The 20,000-nt window shown below is 46.2% G+C and overlaps 1 protein-coding gene across 5 annotated transcripts in view; it reads left to right on the top strand.

Moving 5' to 3' along the window:
- LOC122247536 (uncharacterized) overlaps positions 1-20,000 on the top strand; it is a 316,213-nt gene that overhangs the window by 178,831 nt on the left and 117,382 nt on the right. The window contains exon 1 of one of the 5 annotated variants that reach the window (XM_086553404.1): positions 19,720-19,854. The exons of the other annotated variants lie outside the window; for them this stretch is intronic. Coding sequence (XP_086409530.1) covers positions 19,835-19,854 — 20 coding nt within the window. The 5' untranslated portion in view covers positions 19,720-19,834. Of the gene's footprint in view, positions 1-19,719; positions 19,855-20,000 lie in introns of those variants that run through there. 5 annotated transcript variants of the gene reach the window in all.

Genomic DNA, 20,000 nt, shown 5'->3' with positions numbered 1-20,000 from the left:
GTAGAATGATGAACATAATTGGAATTTATTTTGTCTATTTATTTATTAATTAATTTATTTATTTATTTATTATTTATTTATTTTCTTTTTGAATAGGAAGGTTAGGCAGATAAGGTAGTAGATAAACATGTATAAACATTTCTTGATGCGTAATGTTTTTTTTTTCTTCATTTGAGCATTGATCAATTGCTTCGTATAAACCACACTTAATACTATTTATTCAGTGTATCTCAGATAAACTCTTATTTTACAAGCGTCTTTATTGTGATGACCCGAGCGACTTACTAATTCTCCTTTTTTTTCTTCTCTTCCAGGTGCGTAGGTCAAAGGTCAAGGGTCAAGGTAGCTGCCGGTCTGTGATTCGTCAGGTAGGCTTTTGAGACGTACAAGGTTGGGCTTGACTTGACGGATTGACTGCATTGGTTGACAGGCGTTTGGTGGGGGGAAGGGGGGTAGAGGGGGGTTAGGGGTTGGAGGGAGCGGTTGGAGTTCGTATTTTTATTTTATCTATACTTCTTACTTCTCCTCCCCTATCCCTACCACTTTCCTTTCCCTTTCCCTTTACCTTTCCACCTTCCTGCTTCCCTTTCCCCTTCCCCCTTTCCCCTTCCCCCTTTCCCCTTCCATTTCCCCTTCCCCTTCCCCCTTCCTCCTCCCCCTTCCCCCTCCCCCTTCCCCCTCCCCCTTCCCCCCTCCCCCTTCCCTCCTCCCCCTTCCCCCTTCCCCCTTCCCCCTTCCCCCTTCCCCCTTCCCTTTTTTCCTGAGGCTGTTGCAGTGTTCGTGGTTCTTGGGTCTTATAACCTTGTCACCTTCTCACAGTAGGGGTTCGCTTGAAGATTGAGAGAGAACGAGAGAGTTTGGGGTTTGGATTTTTTTCTAGCTTTTGGTTTTTCGTTTTTGTTTATTTTTTATTTTTTTTATCATTCTTATTTTCATTCTCATTCTTCCTGTCACTATTGTTATGATAGTAATAGTAATAATAATAATAATGATGATATAATAATGATAATCATAATCATGATCATGTTCATGATATTACTATTGTCATCTTTATCATTCTTATTGTTATTATTATTGTTACAATCATCATCATACAACACTATCATCATCATCATCGCCATCACCACCACCACTATTATCATCATCACCACCACAACTATCATCATCATCACCACCACCACTATCATCATCACCATCACCACCACTATCATCACCATCACCATGACACCACCATCACCACCACCACCATCATCACCATCACCACCACCACTATCATTATCATCACCATGACACCACCACCATCATCATCATCACCACCATCACCATCATCACCACCAACAACAACGAATAACACTTACATCCGGGCGCTGTGTGACTCCTGACACCCGACCACCATTACGGAGGAAACAGCCGAAGAATTTTCAGTGATTTATGATCGATATAAACGATAAACCTAAAAAAAAGAGAAATGTTAGAGACACAAAGAAAAGAACGCAATCTTCGGCGGAGATATTGATATTATCTTTTCGAAATGTGCCTTATTTTGCAAAAAGCGAAATCAAAAGTCAAAACTCGAGGTCAGAAGAAGCACTCGACGTGTCCAATCTGCGTCGGTGATTGCAGTGTACTCGTCAGATGCGTTTATTTTGGTCAGAATATTTTTAGATTTATTTCTATTCATTTTTTGTGTGTTTGTAAAAGTAGGATATCGTACAGTGATTCTGTCGAAAGTAGAATGTCGTGGAATGGGTTTGTCGGAAGTAGAATATCATAGAATGAGTAAAATAGAATATCGTAGAATCAGTAAAATAGAATATCGTAGAATGAGTCAGTCGGAAGTTATTCGTCGCTCAACAATTCGCATGATCCTTATAGAAGGATTGCATCTCCCAACCCCCTACACCCCCCCCCCTCCAAAAAAAAGGATAATCTTCATCTCGACTAGAAAATAAAAATAAAACAATAATCCAAATTTTAATATCATAGAAGTGAAGATCATCCAACACATTTTCATTCAACTCAAGGTCCCCGTTCCCGCCACCGCTACCACGTTGAGGGAAGGTTTCCGCCGCTTCCGTATGTGTGGTTGTCGTGGCTTCCCCCGAGGGGCCGAGGAGAGACTGGGGGGGAGGGGGGGGGGAATTTGTCTGCAGTGGCAAGGTTTGCAAGGGCGTGTCAAAACGGCTTGGTCGGGTGTGATTTATGACGTGTGGATATGTGTGTCTCAGTCTAGTTTGTTCATCTATCTGTATTTGTCCGTCTGTCTGTCTATATATATGTCTGTCTGTCTGGGTGTATGTGGTTAGAGAGGGAGAGAAGAGAGAAGAGAGGGAGAGGGAGAGGGAGAGGGAGAGGGAGAGAGAGAATGAGAGAGAGAGAGGGGGAGAGAGGGGGAGAAGGGAGAGAGAGAATGAGAGAGAGAGGAGGGGAGAAGAGAGAAGAGAGGGAGAGGGAGAGGGAGAGGGAGAGGGAGAGAGAGAATGAGAGAGAGAGACGGATCAAGAGAAAGAGAGAGAGAGAAAGAGAAAGAGAGAGATTGATAAAAAAGTAGAACGAGTATGAACATAAATATGAACAAGAGAGAGTTCCGATGTGGATATATATTTTTACGGCATGTCTGCATACGTAATGAAAGACCACATGTATACTTCCGAGAGAGAGTGTTCGTGTGTATTCATGTGCGTGAGAGAGAGAGCGTGCGTTTCTGTGTGCCAGATACGAGAGAAATATGCATTAATTATTGCATTGATATGATAATGATATGTCGGTACCCCTGATTGTGCAAGGAGCGTTGATGAAAATTGCAACTTCCTTATGTTTATGTGTGGGTGTTTTTTTTTTAAGAATTGGGTTAAGTTTACAATTGCTTAGTTTCTTAAAAATGACTGATATTAATCATTAAACCTTGAATTTAATGACTGTTGTTGTCAGTTTTGGTTTGATGTGATTTCAGATATATATATATATATATTATTTATATATAATATATATATATATATATATATATATATATATATATAACACACAATATATAATATATATATATAATATTATATATATATATATATATATATATATGCATTTATATATATATATATATATATATATTATTTATTTGGATCGACTGTTCTTTTTGCTTCGGTCGGAGATAGGAAACGCTGTCGAAAGATTTTCTTTTTTCCGAGATGAGATAAATCCTGTGTTATTACGAGCGCATTCCTCCTAGAAACCGTAAAATTACCCATTCGCTTACGAGCCGCTTTGGACCGAATCCGTCACGAGCTGTCGAGAGAGAGTCATCGTAACATTCGACTTTTATTACCGGTACTTTCCACGTTTTCACTCGACGCGAGAAGTGTGGCTGGCTAAACTCTACGGACGGAGCACGCGCGGTTTGAGTGTCTCCGCGCCGCGTAGTGCCGAGTCAAAAGGTCTTCGCTTTAAGAGCGTTTCATTTCTTCTTGATGATGGCATGTTTTTTTGTTTTGTTTAGAAAGCCATCGCTGAGAGGCATTTTTAGAAGTTCATGGAAACACTTACAGCCTCTTTGACTTTTTTTTTTATAAATATTTTGCGAAGTTTTTGAGCGCTTTCACTAACCTCTAGGATGTCTAAAATTTAGAACTCGTCAGAAACTCAAGATTCCGAACCTTTTGAGCTAAGATGTTACAAGAACTTGCCGGTACTCAAACGCAACCCTTTAGAATACGTGTCAAGAATACTCCTCAAAGAAAGTCATTATGATGCTGAAACAGCACTTTTTAAGAATTCGTTTTTTTTTTCTTTAATTTTCTCGCTGAGATTTGCACTTGCACAGTCATATAGGATCTGGCACTTACACCCTTACGCAAGACTGTGTTAAAAAGAGTATCATTATACTTGAGACGCTTTTCCTTTGATGGTCTCTCACTACAAGGTCCAGATGCCACTTAAACAACATACTAATATATTTAAAGATACAATTAGGTTTAAGTAATGTGTAAACTATGTATACTTATATAAACAATATACAAGCTCTCACTAGACTCCCTTCCACAATCAGGATGTTTGATCAAAGTTTTTTTTTGTCCTGTGGAATTATGTTCAAGTCATTTGTATTTGATTGATAACTTTACATTTCGTGTACTTCTAAATCTTTTCTCTCTCTCTCTCTCTCTCTCTCTCTCTCTCTCTCTCTCTCTCTCTCTCTCTCTCTCTCTCTCTCTCTCTCTCTCTCTCTCTCTCTCTCTCTCTCTCTTTCTCTCTCTTCCCATCTCTTCCCCTCTTCCCATTTCTTTAAGTCTTCTCAACGTCCAACGTCCTCCTAGTCATATCCCCTTCCTCCTCCTACCATCCTCCCTCCCCTTCCCCCCCTCTTCTTCTTCAAGATCACATACCAAAAAGAATAAGAAAAAAAAGAGAGGGAGAACTGGGAGAGAAGCATGACAAGCGAGGAAAGCATCCCCCACCCTTGACTGGAATGAGGTCAGGCAGGCAGGCAGGCAACCACGTGACCCTGCGTGACCCTACCGTTGCAAGGTCGAGGGCCAAGGTCAAGGGAACTTAACCTGGACGAGTTGGAAGAGGTTATCATGATAATGGCGTTGTTTAAATGCATGTTAATGTTGCACGGGGGGGGGGGGACGAGACGAGGGGATGATGGGAGTAATTGTGGTGGAATAGAGGATGGGGATGATACTGATGGTTGTGGTGATCATGTAATGTGATGATGATGATGATGATGATGGTGTGATGATTTAGGGAAATTATGCGAAGACCGGGAGGAAGGAAGAATGGGGATAATGGCAGAACACATCAAAGATAGAAAATAAAGTTCTTGAAATTGAAAGTACGGGGGGAGAATAACGAAAGATGAATTAGAGAAACGATAGAAAAACATAAAGGAGACTAGATTTGTTAATGAATGAAATGGTAAAATTGGGAAGAGAGAAAAGAGAAAAAAATAGAAAAACAGAAAGTAAGGATGAACAGTATAATGATATTTAAGGGAAGACGTTAAGGCAAAATAAGAGGAAACGAAGAAGGGAAGACAAATGTAAGGAAGATATGAATGATACCGAAGTCACTTCACAAAGCAAGATGTGCAGTTGACGCGTTAGTGACGCCATATCTTCATCAGAATTATATAAGTCTGATATGAAGATATTACTTCGAAACACATCAATTGCATCTCTTGCTTTGTGAAGTTATTCCTTTTTTTATATCTCTCGGCTTCGCGGAGGAAAAAGTGAGGAAAGGTAGACGAGAGAGAAGAGTAAAGTTGAGCAGCGTTACTTTAATTGTTACTCTGATTATATTCACGACTTCATTACTTGTGAGTGTTGTCATTTTCCTTATCCCTTTGTTTATCACGATTGCTGCCACCCTCAACAACAACGGCTGTGGTTAAGGGCAGGAACTCCTCTCCCGTCACCGTTGACAACAACAACAACAACAAAAGCAGCGGTAATACAAGCGACGATGACATCAACAACAACAACAACAACTAAAGTTAACAACAATACCGAGACGAACCTGCACCTCATCGCCCTTAATCACGTTATGATGACTGCCTGCCCCCCTCCCCCTCCCCCTTCCCTACCTCTTACCTCCTAACTCCCCCGTTCTCCCTTCGTCTTGGTCTCACCCCACTCCCCACCTAGCCCCCCTTGGTCTTGGTCTCACCCCACTCCCCACCTAGCCCCCCTTGGTCTTGGTCTCACCCCACCCCCGCCTAGCCCCCCGTAGTCTTGGTCTCACCTACCCCCCACCCCTAGCCCCCCTTCGTCTTGGTCTCACCCCACCCCCCACCTAGCCCCCCTTGGTCTTGGTCTCACCCCACCCCCTAACCCCCCTTTGTCTTGGTCTCATCCCTCCTCGGTCCCCCACCCCCCAGGTCTCACACCCCTACCCTCCTCCCGCCCCTTCTTCGCACTTGCGTAACGCCAGCGATTCATTCCTTCGTATCAAGTGCTGGGTCATGCATCGCGCCCTGCATGACTGGCGCGACCACCGGAGCCTCATTAGCGGATTAGGAAAGGCGGGTTCCGTGATTGGCCAGTCTTCATGGCGAGTGTCATGGGATTCACGCTCATGGCGAAGGTCACGGGAATTGTGCGGCTCACGGGCGGGCCGGAGAGGAGGTGGGATAGGAGGGAGGGAGGGAGGAGAGGAAGGGAGGGAAGAATGGAGGGAAGGAGAATAAGGAGGGAAGGAGAGAAGGAGAGAAGGAGAGAAGGAGAGAAGGAGAGAAGGAGAGAAGGAGAGAGAGAGAGAGAGAGAGAGAGAGAGAGAGAGAGAGAGAGAGAGAGAGAGAGAGAGAGAGAGAGAGAGAGAGAGAGCAGTGGAGAAAAGGAAAGAGAAAAAAAGGGAGAGAAGGAGGGAGAGTGGAAGAATGAAAGAAAGAGGAGGGAAGGAGAAAGAGAGGAATAGGAGGGAAAGAGGGAGGTCGGAGGATTCGTGATTGCAGGTATGATAATAAGTAACAAATAATCAAGCAATAGATAATTGGAATGGCATTGCGCGATTGAAATGGGACACAATCAATCCGCGACTCCGACCTTGTTACGCATTCGAGTCGAGTCTGCCGGAAGATCCCATCATTAGCATCGTTATCTCATCGTCTCTGCAGTTATTGTTCAGCTCCAAGGTTCCTTATCCGCGTCTCCCCACTAGTGTGAACGCAGAACGCAACAGACTAACCGCGTTTCTTCTCCTCGCTTGTCCAGCCCCGACTAAGGAGGGCCACGTTGGGACGGCCCTCTAATTGCGAACTCTGTGTGTCGTCGAGTTTGTTTCATTAGCATTCGTGTGCGCTCGCCTCAGAGGGGATTTAAAAGGAAGCAATGGGATAAATGGCTGGTACTTGTGCTTCCCCCAAAATGGGCGCCTTTGAGGCTTTTGTGGAGGACGAGTTTGTTTCCGACCGCAGTGAGAAGGAGACTCGGCATGCGATCTTGGTAGGAGGAGGGGAGGGGAAGGAGGGAGGAGGGGTGTAAAGGGATGAGGGGAGGGTTAGGGAGGGGAAGGGGAGGGGAAAGGAGGGCGAGGGGGGAGGAGAGGGGTAAAGGGATGAGGGGAGGTGAGGGGGAGGTGAGGAGGAAAGGGATGAGGGGAGGGGAAGGGGATGGGGAGGGCTAGGAGAGGGGTGGCGAGAAAACTGTTATCATTCTTGCCTAATCCTGTGCCTTTGCGTGTTCCGGTCTCTCACGGGATTTTCGCTCGTCTGGAAAGTGTCCGTAAGGGTGAAGCGTGGCGGGTTCTGGTCTGGGTAGAGATTCAGGCTCGTGGAAACGGGTATTGTTGTCTGGGCAGTTTGCGCAGGCACTAGCATTGAAGGGAGAGAGAGAGAGAGAGAGAGAGAGAGAGAGAGAGAGAGAGAGAGAGAGAGAGAGAGAGAGAGAGAGAGAGAGAGAGAGAGAGAGAGAAGAGGGGGAAGACAAGAAAAGGCAAGAGAAGATTGATAGCTGAAATAGATGAAATATATAAAAAAACATAAATCCGTAAAGATAGATAGAACAGGTAGAGAAATACGAATGTTTTCAGTATCACAAGTTGTGGTATGGAAACATAAACCAACCTGGAACGTGAAAGGATACATCGTTATCTTTATCATTACTGTTATGTTGTAATTCTATCATCATCATCATTATTAGCATCATTATCTTCACAACATACATTCACCAGTTCATTACTTCACCATTATTTAGGACAGAGTATATAACATTAATCAAAGATGGATATTAAAAATGGCAAAAATGGATCATTACCAACAAAACAAACTTTGATAACTTCACTACACTGGGTTCCGTCGAGAGTCTCCAAGATTTTTTTTTTTAGATTAGATCTTTATTTACCACCCTGGCTAACTGCACAGGCATGGGCAAGCTTTGATACATTTATGCAATTTATGTAGTATGACTTTAACCATTGTACATTGTATTAATATTTAGGTCCATTACATATTATATGATATAGTATTCTCACCTGCTGAATAGGACAATTTGATAAATGTTCTAATAGGGTATCATGTACCAGCATACGGATACAGCATAATTACATCTTCTAGTACAGTTGATGTTATGAAATAATTAATAACTCTGGAACCTCATGCTAGGTTGTCTGAAAGGTTGTATCATTTATGAACTATGTTTCGTTTTGTTCAAGTGTTCGTTTATACTCTTCGTTTGCAAAGTCTGCATTTAGGTTTCTTCTACATTGCATTCGACTGACTGCCAATAATTCTTGCAGTAAAGCTCTCGAAGATGGTGGGGAAATACCGTAGACTCTTGGCAGGGAGAGGGAGAGTGGAGGTGAATTTTACCCGAGAAAGATGTAACTTGTTTCTGTCATTGTTGTTAATGTGTGTTATTGGTTGCGTTGTTATTGTAACTGGGTGGTATATGTATATTGAAAAAAATGTATACTTGTGATTAGATTATATCTTATATGATATGTAATGCTTTTATTTGTATGATTTATATTATCTTGTTTGTGATTCTACTCATCACACACATATATTTGTAGATAATGTATGTTCGCTGCTTCACCTAAGAGGGAAAGAGAGAGGGAGATGGAGAGAAAGTTTAAGGGAATGAGAAAGAGAGATAAGAAGAGAGAGAGAGAGAGAGATAGCGATAGAGAAAGAGAAAGAGAAAGAGAAGAGGGACGGGTAATGGTACATATGTCGAATACATAGAACATAGAAACGAAAAGAAGAAGAAGAAGAAGAAGAAGAGGAAGAGCAAGAGGAACCAAGGGGAAGGAGCGAGGATGAGACACGCCGCTGTCGGGATGGCGAACAGCTGCGAGGGCATAGGGAAAAAAGGGGCAAAGGGAGGAATTAACCGTTTCACTCCATTTGGCCTTGTTATCGGCCATGTCGGCGGAGGGAGATTGATGAGGGGAATGTGGAGATAGAGAGGAGGAAAAGGAGGGAAATGGAATAGAAGAAATAAGGAGAGACGGTGATAAAGACAGAGATAGAGAGGAGGGTCTCTCCCTCTCCTCCGGTGCAGAAAGGAAGAGAAAGAGATAAAAAGATAGAGAGATAAATAGAAAGAAAGAAAGAGCACACACGTACAAGCAAACATACTTAAACAAAGGCCAAGAAATAGGGAAGAGCAGCAGACAAAAGAACGAGAGAAAGGAGCAGCCTGAAGCAGGACGGCAAAGAAGAGAAGATTGACGTCTTTAAATGACGCGAGAGGAAGGGCTTCGAACGGGGGCGGGTGGGCGGAAGAGGAGGGGGAGAGGGGCGTAGCCAATGGGCGGCGAAGGTGTGAACTCGTCATAAGGTCACGTTGAACACGTCAAAAGTTCACGTTGAGCTCGCCATAAAGTTCCGTTGAACAAAAAAAACTTCGTTGAACTTGCCATAAGGTCAATGCGTACGGTTGAGTATTCCACGCCTTCAGGAGGCTTTCTCGTCTCCCGAAGGGCATTTGGCGATAGGGCGACTGTCCTTCACCTTCAGGAGGAGCCCCGGCGTTCCTCGCAAAGGGCTTATGGTGACAGGATAATAAGCAATGTTTTTGTTTATGCTGGGATGGCGGTGTCAGCTGTTCAAATTAATGTCTCCATTTCTCACGTGGCGGAGGAATGTGTTTTGTTTGTTTGCTTGTTTTGTTTGTTTTGTTTTGTTTTGCGCATACAACATTGTGTGCGTATGTGTGCTCTCTTCGTGTTTAGACTCATGGAGATGGATGGATGAATAGATGGATAGATAGGTATATGAATAGGTAGATAGATAAATAAATAGATGGATATAAATAGAGATAGATAGATAGATAGATAGATAGATAGATAGATAGATAGATAGATAGATAGATAGATAGACAGATAGACAGATAGATAGATAGATAGATAGGAAGGTAGACATAGATATGTAGATAGGCAGATAGATAAATAGACAAATATATAGATAGACAAATATATAGATAGATAAATAGATAGACAAATAGATAGATAGATAGATAGATAGACAGACAGATGATTAGAAACAAACAGATAGATAGTGCAACCCCTCCCTCTCCCTCCTTTCCTCCCATCCCCCCATCCTCCCTCCCTCCCTCCCCCCATCCCTCCCCCATCCCCCCATCCCTCCCTCCCTCCCTCCCCCCTCCCCTTCTTACCCACCGTCGCACAACACCGGGACGATTTTGCCCTTGCGCTGAGCACTCCGGATCTCTGCTGTGACAAATAAGTCGTAATGAGCCTTAAAGGAGCCCAAGTGGTGGTCCCATTGCATGTACGACCTGGGAGCGGATACTACGCCTTCTTTTGCGGGTACTGGTGGGGGTGGGGGGGTGGATAGAAGGGTTGGTGTTGTTTTGTAGGGTGGAGGGGAAGGGGAAGGGGAAGGGGAGGGGAAGGGTAAAGGGGAGGGAAGGGTAAAGGGGAGGGAAGGGTAAAGGGGAGGGGAAAGAGGAATGAGGAATGAGGAATGATGATGATGATGATGATGATGATGATGATGATGATGATGATGATGATGATGATGAGGAGGAGGAGGAGGAGGAGAAGAAGAAGAAGAAGAAGAAGAAGAAGAAAAAGAAGAAGAAAAAGAAGAAGAAAAAGAAGAAGAAAAAGAAGAAGAAAAAGAAGAAGAAAAAGAAGAAGAAAAAGAAGAAGAAAAAGAAGAAGAAAAAGAAAAAGAAAAAGAAAAAGAAAAAGAAAAAGAAAAAGAAAAAGAAAAAGAAAAAGAAAAAGAAGGGGGTGGGGGAACATGAGGAGAATTGATACTTGAGATTGATGAAAGGGAGGGCAAGCGTTTCAATCGCTGGCCGTGTGTATTTGGGTCGATTGATTGCAAGTTGCAAGATAGAAGTGTGGGGGGAAAGGGAGAAGGAGGAGATGAAGAGAAGGTTGGCAATTTGAGACGAAGGGGAGAAGGGAATGATATAAGGGAAAATAAGTTAGCGAAAGAGAGATTAGGAGAAAGAAATAGATGAGGTTAAGAGAAGGAAATGATGAGGGTAAGAGAGGGAAAATATACTTTCAAGAATAGGATAAGTTTATGAATGCAATATAGATAAGAATAAATATAATAATCTAAAAAAAAAGGGGCGAAGGAGAATATAATGATAACTTGATAGATTAAGGAAAGGGGAAATAAATACTCACAAAAGAGTGCAAATAAAAAAAAAAACGTAAATAGATAGACGAATGAGTAAACGAAAAAAAAAAAATAAATACATGGTTGAGTGAATTAAGTGAAGTGAAGAAAGAATGGAATATAATGAATTGACAGATAATAGAAAACAGAGAGGGAGGGAGAGAGAGAGAGAGAGAGAGAGAGAGAGAGAAAGAAAGAAAGAAAGAAAGAAAGAAAGAAAGAAAGAAAGAAAGAAAGAAAGAAAGAAAGAAAGAAAGAAAGAAAGAGAGAGAAAGAGATAGAGAAGAAAGAAGGAATAAGCGTGAGAGAGGCGGCGCGGCGGGAAGGAGATCCGCGTAATGCAAAGGTTACTTGAGACTTGCAATAGTCCACTTCCAGGCGGAGGAACTGCCGCTGATGGGAAGATAAGTGAACACTTCCTTCAAGCACGACAGGGGTCACCCCCTCCCCCTCCCCTCCTCTTCCTTTTCTTTCACCTCTCCTCCTCCTCTTCTTCTTCCTCCTGCTCATTTTTTTTCTTCTCCTCCTCCTCCTCCTCCTCCTCCTCCTCCTCCTCCTCCTCCTCCTCCTCCTCCTCCTCCTCCTCCTCCTCTTCTTCTTCCTCCTGCTCATTCTTCTCGTCCTCCTCCTCCTCTTCTTCTTCCTCCTGCTCATTCTTCTCGTCCTCCTCCTCCTCCTCCACTTCCTTCAAGCACGAGAGGGGTCACCCCCTCCCCCTCCCCCTCCCCTCCTCTTCCTTTTCTTTCACCTCTCCTCCTCCTCTTCTTCATCCTACTCATTTTTTTTCTCCTCCTCCTCCTCCTCCTCCTCCTCCTCCTCCTCCTCCTCCTCCTCCTCCTCCTCCTCCTCCTCCTCCTCCTCCTCCTCTTACTCATTCTCCATCTCTTCCTCCTCCTCCTTCTTCTTCTTCCTCTTCTTCTTCTTCTCTTTCCTCCTCCCCCTTCTCCTCCTCCCTCCCCCCTCGTCTCCCTCTCCCTTCTCTTTCCCCTTCCCTTCCCCACTCTCTCTCCCCTTTCTTTCCCCCTACCCACCCCACCCCGTCCCCTTCCCTTCTCCTTTCCCTCTCCCTCTCCCTCTCCCTCTTCCTCCCTCTTCCTCCCTCCTTTCTACCCCCTCACCCCCACCCCCACGTATTAAAAAGGGGAGATAAGAGAGAGAGAGAGAGGGAGAGGAGGGGACGCCTACGGAGCTGGACTGATTGCGATACTGAGTGGTGGATGTTTTTTCTCTTTGGTTGGCGTTCTCTTTTCGTAGGTGAGTTATTCTCTTGGTTTGAGGGGGGGGGGGATGAAGGGAGGGAGAGGAGGAATTAGTGTCTTGAGAGTGAGAGGGAGTGAGGAAAGGGGAGTGATGAGGGGAGGAGGAGAGGAGTGGGGAGGAGGAGTGAGGAAGAGAGTGAGAGAGGGAAAGGGACGAGAGAAGGGGGAGGGGAAGGAAGGGTGAGAGTGAGAGGAGATGGAGGGGGAGGAGGGGAAAGGAGGAAGAGGAAGATGGGGAAGGGAAAAAGGGAAGTGGAATTGGGAGAAGGGGTGAAAGTATTGGTAGGGAGGAAGGGGAAAGGTAAAGGAAAAGGGAGGAGAAGGGAAGAGGGAATGGGATAAGGAGGGGGCTGATAATGGAAAGGGAAAGAAAGAGGGGGAGAAGGAGGGGGCGGATAATGAAAAGGGGAAGAGAGAAGAGGAGGAGTGTGAAAGATAAAAGAAAGGGCGAAAGAGAAGGAGAGGAGGAGTGCGAAAGGTAATGAAAAGGATAAGTGAGAAGGGTAGGAGGAGGAGGGGAAGAGTAAAGAAAAGAAGAAGAGAGAAGTAGACGTGGAGAAGGTTAGAGGGGAGAGGATAGGCGGAGAGGGGGGAGGAGTGGGGTTGTGGGGAATGCAAAGGGTCAAGGGTAAGGGATGTTAAATACGAGTGACTGATATCAATATGCCAAGACACGGATCGCCGACTCGCCGTGCCAACCAGCGATGGACCCAAGGGGAGGGGAGGGGAAGGAGAAGAGGAGAGAAGAGAAGGAGGGGAGGGGAAGGAGAAGAGGAGAGAAGAGAAAGAGGGGAGGGGAAGGCGAAGGAGATGGGGGGAGGAAAAGGGGAAGGGGAGGGGAAGGGAAGGGGGAGGGAGAGGGGGAGGGAGAAAAGAAGAGAAGAGAAGGGGAGGGGAGGGGGTAGAGGGAGAGGAGAAGAAGGAGAGAGGGAGGGAAAGAGAAAGGGGGTGAGGTGGTGGGGTGGGAAAGGGAGAGTAGGGGAAAGAAAAGACCTAGGGAGAGGGTAGGGGAAGGAAAGGGAAGGCACAGGAAGAGAGGGTAGGAGAGAAGGGGAGACAAGAGGAATGGGGAGTAGTGGAGGGAGGGGTAGGAGTAGGGGGAGTAGAGTCCCGTGGAGTACCGTAGATGAAGGGAGAGGCAGGGAAGCAGAAGACAAGCCTCGTAGTATTTAAAGGGGCGTTACAGGGGCACCAGACTAAGGTGTTCTTTGCAGGAGTTTTGCAGGGGGTTGCAGGGGAGCTACGAATGGGTATGCTTGGTTAATGACAAAATAAATATTTTAAATTGTGGGATGCGATTACTGCTAGTGATGGCGATAATGATGATAATCAGAGAAAGGGTTATGATAGAAGAACTGGTCATGATTATGATAGTAAGAGGAATGATGATAATGGCAAGAAGAGTATATGAAAATGATGATGTTGATAATAATAATGATAGTAATGATAGTAATGATAAGACGTGTAATGAAAAGGAGGATATTAATAATGATAATAATGGTAATGATAATGATGATAATGGTAATATTAATAACGATAATAATGATAAAGATAATAGCAATGGTAACAATAATCGCAATGATATATATGCAGAAAATAACAACAGCGTTAATCATAAAGTGGGGCCCACCCATTAGAAAAGAATAAACGCCCATTAGAAATCTGGGCGTGTGGCACTGTGCCTCCTCGCACCTGAGGGCTTGGCCAATCATGACGCCCATCAGCCGCATGATTGGTCCTGATCGCTTGCAACTCCTCGTGACAGCCGCGTCCGGTCATGGGCATGGGCGTGGGCGTAGGCGTGGTGTGAGAAGTGTGTGTGTTGGTGGGAGGATGAATGGATGATTGCGTGAGTGAGTGGGTGGTTGGTTGGTTGATTGGATGGTTGGGTGGATGGGTGTGTGGTAGGGTGAATGATAATGAGAGTGAGAGAGGGAGAAATGGAGAGGGAGAAGGAGAAGGAGAGTGAGAAGGAATGGGAGAAGGAATGGGAGAAGGAAAGGGAGAAGGAAAGGGAGAAGGATTATTCGCCAGTGTGATCGAACGTGTATGCACAGGAGGGAGTAGAGGGAAGGGAGGGAGAGTGATAAAGGGATGAGAAGAGAGTGAGAGGAGAGTGAGAAGGAGAGGAGAGAGAGAAAAAGAGGGGGGGGTGTAAAAGGAAGATTAAAGGAGAAGGGAGGAGAAAAAGAATTGGTGAAGTGGTGGAAAGTTAAGTAAAGTTGAGAAGTAGGAGATAAAGTTGGGTTGGTATGAAGAAAGGAAGGCGGAGCAGGCGTAAGAGTGTGGTTGGAGGATGGGAGGAGTGTATAGCTAAAATGTGGATAGGTGAGGTAGTGGGTGGAGGTCTTAACGTTGTGTTGTTGGATAGTGGGGGGGGGGGGGTGGGGGGGGGGAATCGCGTATGAGTCGCCGTTGGAGTAACCTAGAGTTAAGGAAGGGTGCGAGGGTGATCAGGAAGACCGAACGCCTCGTACTATTTTATAGGGCGTTACAGCACCATCTAAGGTTTTCTTTTTTTTGCAGATTTTGCAGGGGTTCAGGGGGGAGCTACGGACACAATGGTTGCGTGGGGCTGTTGAGGTGACAAAATAGATATGTTTTTAATTGTGGGATGGCGGATACCTCTGCTAGTGATGGCGATAATGATGAAGAGAGAGGAGAGAGAGAGAGTGAGAGTGAGAGTGAGAGTGAGAGTGAGAGTGAGAGAGAGGAGAGAGAGAGTGAGAGTGAGAGAGAGAGAGAGAGAGAGAGTGAGTGTGTGTGAGTGAGAGTGAGAGAGTGAGAGAGAGAGAGAGAGAGAGAGAGAGAGAGAGAGAGAGAGAGAGTGAGAGTGATGAGAGGAGAGAGAGAGAGAGAGAGAGAGAGAGAGAGAGAGAGAGAGAGGAGAGAGAGAGGTGATAGAGAGAGAGAGAGAGAGAGAGAGAGAGAGAGAGAGAGAGAGAGAGAGAGAGAGAGAGAGAGAGAGAGAGAGAGAGAGAGAGAGAGAGAGAGAGAGAGAAAGAAAGAGTCAAGCAGGCAGACACAGACAGACAGACAGACAGAAAGAGAGGATGAATGAATTGAAGGAGTGCAAGCGCGCGGGCGTCGATGTGGGCTGAGCCGATGGTATAGTAGTTTCATCTCGTCAGCCCCTTGACACAAGGCACCGATGTAGCGTAGAGAATACTCCGCTACTCCGAAGCCGTGCTTGCGCGCGCGCTGGCGTGCGTCCGTGCTTTTGGACCAACTCGTTCCTACAGACGCGGTGGTTCGTTGCACTATTGTTATTGGCCTAATTGGAGGAGAACGAGAACAACAAGAACATAATCCTTGCGTGAGTATTCACTGTTCGTTGCGCTGGCCGATTTTGACGTTTCATTCTCTCTGTCTCTCATTGTTTATTGATTTCTCTTGATTTGTACTCGTTGATGTCACGCTGCCCACATGCACCTCTTTGGGGCCACGCTGGGACGCAGTGGACTCCTGTTGGGCCTTAGTTCCTGTTTACGGCATGTTAGGGGCATGTCGTCTCGTGTCTGCTGGGTCCCTATTGCTTGTAGTGTGCTGACGTGGAACTCTTAGAGGGGGTGGAAAGAGGGGTAGGGGGTGGAGGGGGAGAGGGAGAGGTGGAGAAAGAGGTGGATGGAGAAGGAGAGCGAGAGCGAGAGGGAGGGTGAGGAAGAGAGGGAAAGAGAGAGAGAGAGAGGGGGGAGGAAGACGTGAGGGGGACTCCTTTAGTTGATTAAAGAGATGTTGGTTGCTCGGTGCCGATGCCGAAAATGTGTACTCGAAAAGCGGCGGTCGTGTATAGTTCGATATTTACGAACAATAACAAGAGAAGTCTCTAGTGAAACGTACTCAATCTGTCTTTTTGCTCCCGATAGATGTTGCCTCCCGTTCTTCCTTGTGAAGTGGATGTGTGGATGTGTACGGCACGCTGCCTGTTGCGTAAAGACTTCAGCATAGGTCTTCGTCATTAATACTAATGCGCGGAGGTACGCCAACACACGCATGACCTTGCGAGTGCATAAGTACCCGGCCGCCTCCCCCAGGGCCTGGCGTGGCTGTGATGTAACCCTGACCTCCACTCTGTCACCATCAGTCAAAGGAGGCAACGGCGGTGATGTATTTTCATACCAGGCTCAGGTGTTCAATTGTCCGATGTAACACTTCCTACAGGTGTGTCCAGGGTGGCAGGTGAAGGTGTCAGGTGTCAGAGGATCGTGCTGTGTGATCGCAAGGTGGCGTCGGAAGGTAGATACTTGGATAAGACTTGAAATGTTTTAGTTGTTATTAGCGAGACAAACATAAATGTTCAATCATGCTCGACAAATCTCTCCCATCATGCTTCATACAAAGGGGAAACAGCATAGATATTTACGTATCTATGTTTCTTTCAAATGATGCCGTGTGTATATGTATGCCCGGGATATGCACATTGCACACGTGGAGCCTTCCCTCGGGTAAAGGAGGCTCCACCCGCGAGGCAATGTTTCTGAGTGCGTCTTTATTTGATCCGTGTCACAACAACGAACTCGCTGGCGACAGCAGACAAGTTATTATCCTTCCTCGGCTCGTAATTTCTTCTTATTATCCGAGATGCTCGTTCGTGTGACGAGCCAAACGTCATGTTGAAGCTTCGCCCCATCATAGCCATGCGGGCGAGGAGCGGCTTTTGCTTGTACTACCTCATTGGCCAAGAAGAAAGGAAGAAAAGAAAAGAGGCTGTGTTGAAGGAGAGTTTGTTTCAATATGAATTGGGGAAAGTATGCAACATCCTGTGGGAATAGATGACCATTTGAGGAGAGTAAAACCAATAAATGTGTAAATAGAAAGTAATAAGCAAATAGAAGATAAATAAAGAAATATACAATGAAAACGAAATAAAAAGGTGAACATAATAATAATAAATAAACAAATAGATAGAAAGGAAGGAAAGAAAGAAAAAGAAGAAAGTCGAAATGAGACCCACGAGACGGGACAGGAGGCGTCGCGTCGTCTGCATTGCTAAACCTTCCTTATTTGCGGGCGTCGGTCGGCCATCGTTGTGCATGCGTTTTTATCAATTTATTCATCGAGGTGGATGTTCGTTTTTTCTTTCTTTCTTTCTTTCTTGTTTCTTTCTTTTTTCCTTTCTTTCTATCCCGCGGCGTTGTTTATGTGTCCGATGTATCTCCTTTCCCGGGCTATGGCTGGAGTTTTTGTTTGTGGGTCGAGTTATTGTATCATTTATTCCTTCTTATTCTTATTCATTTTCTTTGTTTTTTTTCGTCGTCTAATTCTCCTTCTTCTGCTTCATCTACTTCCTGTTCTTCTTCCTCTTCCTCTCCATTCTACTTCTTCGTCTTATTATTACTGTTTTGGTAATAATAATAATAAGTGAGAGAGAAAGAGAGAGAGAGAGAGAGAGAGAGAGAGAGAGAGAGAGAGAGAGAGAGAGAGAGAGAGAGAGAGAGAGAGAGAGAGAGAGAGAGAGAGAGAGAGAGAGAAAGCTATGGGTGGCTGTCAGTTGCAGGCGTTCCTTAAGCATCTTCATCATAGGAAAGAGTGCGGTCCTATCAGGTGTGGGTCAGCAAGGCCTACATCCTTGACTGTTTATGTGGCAATGCGTTACCCACGAGTGACAGATTTAGGCCGAGGCGGATTTTACATTTTCTTTCCTGAGCATTTGGAGTGGACGCAGAGCCGAGGGCGTTTGTTTGTTTCCTTTCTTGGGGTTCGATTCCGAGGCACCTTTGAGCGCGACCTTCTTGGATGGTTTCCCTTCGAATGTTGTCACCGGTTGTTGCTTAACGGTCAGCCCGAAGGAAAGGTTTTGTTTATGTCACTTTTTTTTTCTTTTTTTTTTGCATCGCGGCAAAGCGCGGCGAGGTTTCGAACGCTGGCTGGGGAGACTTTGCATCTGCCGGGCAGGGAAGTGATCGGCCTCGGCCCCAGGGGGTGCGGCTGAGGCTGGCGCTCACGTGGTGCTCCGGAGGTGCCATCTGGTGCCCCGTGGACCAGCTGGCAGTGTAGTAGTGTAGTATTAAGCAGGTGTGAGGCAGGGCAAGTGCAGGGTGTGGTGGTGCCTGACAACAGCAGCGCGACAGGGCCATGTACCCGTGGTCGGCTGCCCTGTCAATTGGTGGTGGTGGGACACTTAACGTGGTGCCTGTGCCCGCCTCACTGCACGCTGCCCGTCCTCCGCGCCCTCGCCGCCCACCGCTGACACCGCCGCCTCCAGTGCACCCATGGGCGTCCAGGCGAGAGCAGTGTGGCACCAGACGCGACACGGAGAGGTCGAAGTCAGTGTGCCAGAGAGTGCCGTGGGAGTGCCCGCGTGTGGGTCGGAGAGAGCGCGCTGGTGATGAGGGCGTCCGAGCCAGTGGTGTCCCGCAGCGATGCCTCGAGGCCATCACCCGTCATCAAGCGCATGACATGACAAGTCACTGCTGCAAGAAACGTTGGGCGTGAGAACTTCCCAAGCAAAGCGCCGAGGTGCTTGTCGGCGGTCCTGCACGCTCTTGTTTTTTTTCTGTCTCGAAGGGCCCGCTGCCTTTCCGCGCAGGAATCAGTCCGGTGCAGTCCTCCGTGCGGTCGCGGTGACGAAAGCGGACCATGTAAACACATCGTTTTCTCGTGCAGGTTCTGACCGATCAGCTGTTACTATAGTGACGCCACAGGAGTGCTTTGTTGCCAACGAGGAGGGAGAAGAAAATGTTTTTCGGAGTCCATGCGGTGGCACCGTGAGGGCGGAACTGAGAGTGACACTGTGCCACTTGAATTAACCTTCTCGGGGCCGTCCGTATCACGATAGCATCTTCACACGACCTCGTCAGATGCAGCCTCTCGCCGTGAAACGGAATAGCAGCCACTTCCTATGATCTACGTGCCTACTATGCAGCAGCTGTAACGTGCACGTGTTTCCTTAAATCAGTCCGAAGGAAAGCCTTTCCGCACAGGAGGAAGCGCGCGGCCGGACTCGAGGTTGCCCGCGAGAGTGTTACAGAGCGACGACGGCATCGCACGATACACTGCCAACCGTCTCATTTACCCATTTAACCCCATTACCATTCGCACCCATGAGAGCTGTTGAGGCTGTGCACTCTAGACGCCCTCCTCGCCCTCCCTCTGCCTGCCTCCGCTCCTCCGACAGGAACCTCAACCAGGACGGCAACCAGAGCCTCAACCAGAGGCTCAACCAGAACCTGCCCTTCTTCACTCACCCTTTCCAACGGCCCCAGCGCTGTCGGAGCGGGTGCTGTCGCAGTCGTTCCGAAACGAGAGCGCCTGGCGCGAGTCCCGAGCGCGGACTTCCGTTTCGTTATGGAGTTGAAGTCGAGTGACGAGAAAAGACGTTTGTGAAAGAAAAAAAAATATATACGAATTTTCGTTTCGAAAAGGTTCCAACAGAGGATCGGAAACGTGGGTGTGCCGAAAAGACGTGGAGGGGGGCGCGGGGTGTGAAGAACATGTAGAATTCAAGAACGGCTATTGTGCTGGACAACCGCCCGCAAACATGGATATCTGGACGTATATGTGAGTCGAGTGTTTTTTATTTATTTATTTATTTATTTATTTATTTATTTATTTTGCAATGGGATGGTTATACTTCACATTTTAGTAGAACATGATTTATTAGAGTAAAGGCTTGTTTATGTTTTCTTGTATTTGTTCTCTATTCT

This window comes from Penaeus japonicus, unplaced genomic scaffold, assembly GCF_977035675.1.
Source record: "Penaeus japonicus unplaced genomic scaffold, GWHDUDI00000001_assembly GWHDUDI00000028, whole genome shotgun sequence".
Taxonomy (NCBI): Eukaryota; Metazoa; Arthropoda; class Malacostraca; order Decapoda; family Penaeidae; genus Penaeus; species Penaeus japonicus.
This window is presented reverse-complemented; position numbering and strand designations above follow the sequence as displayed.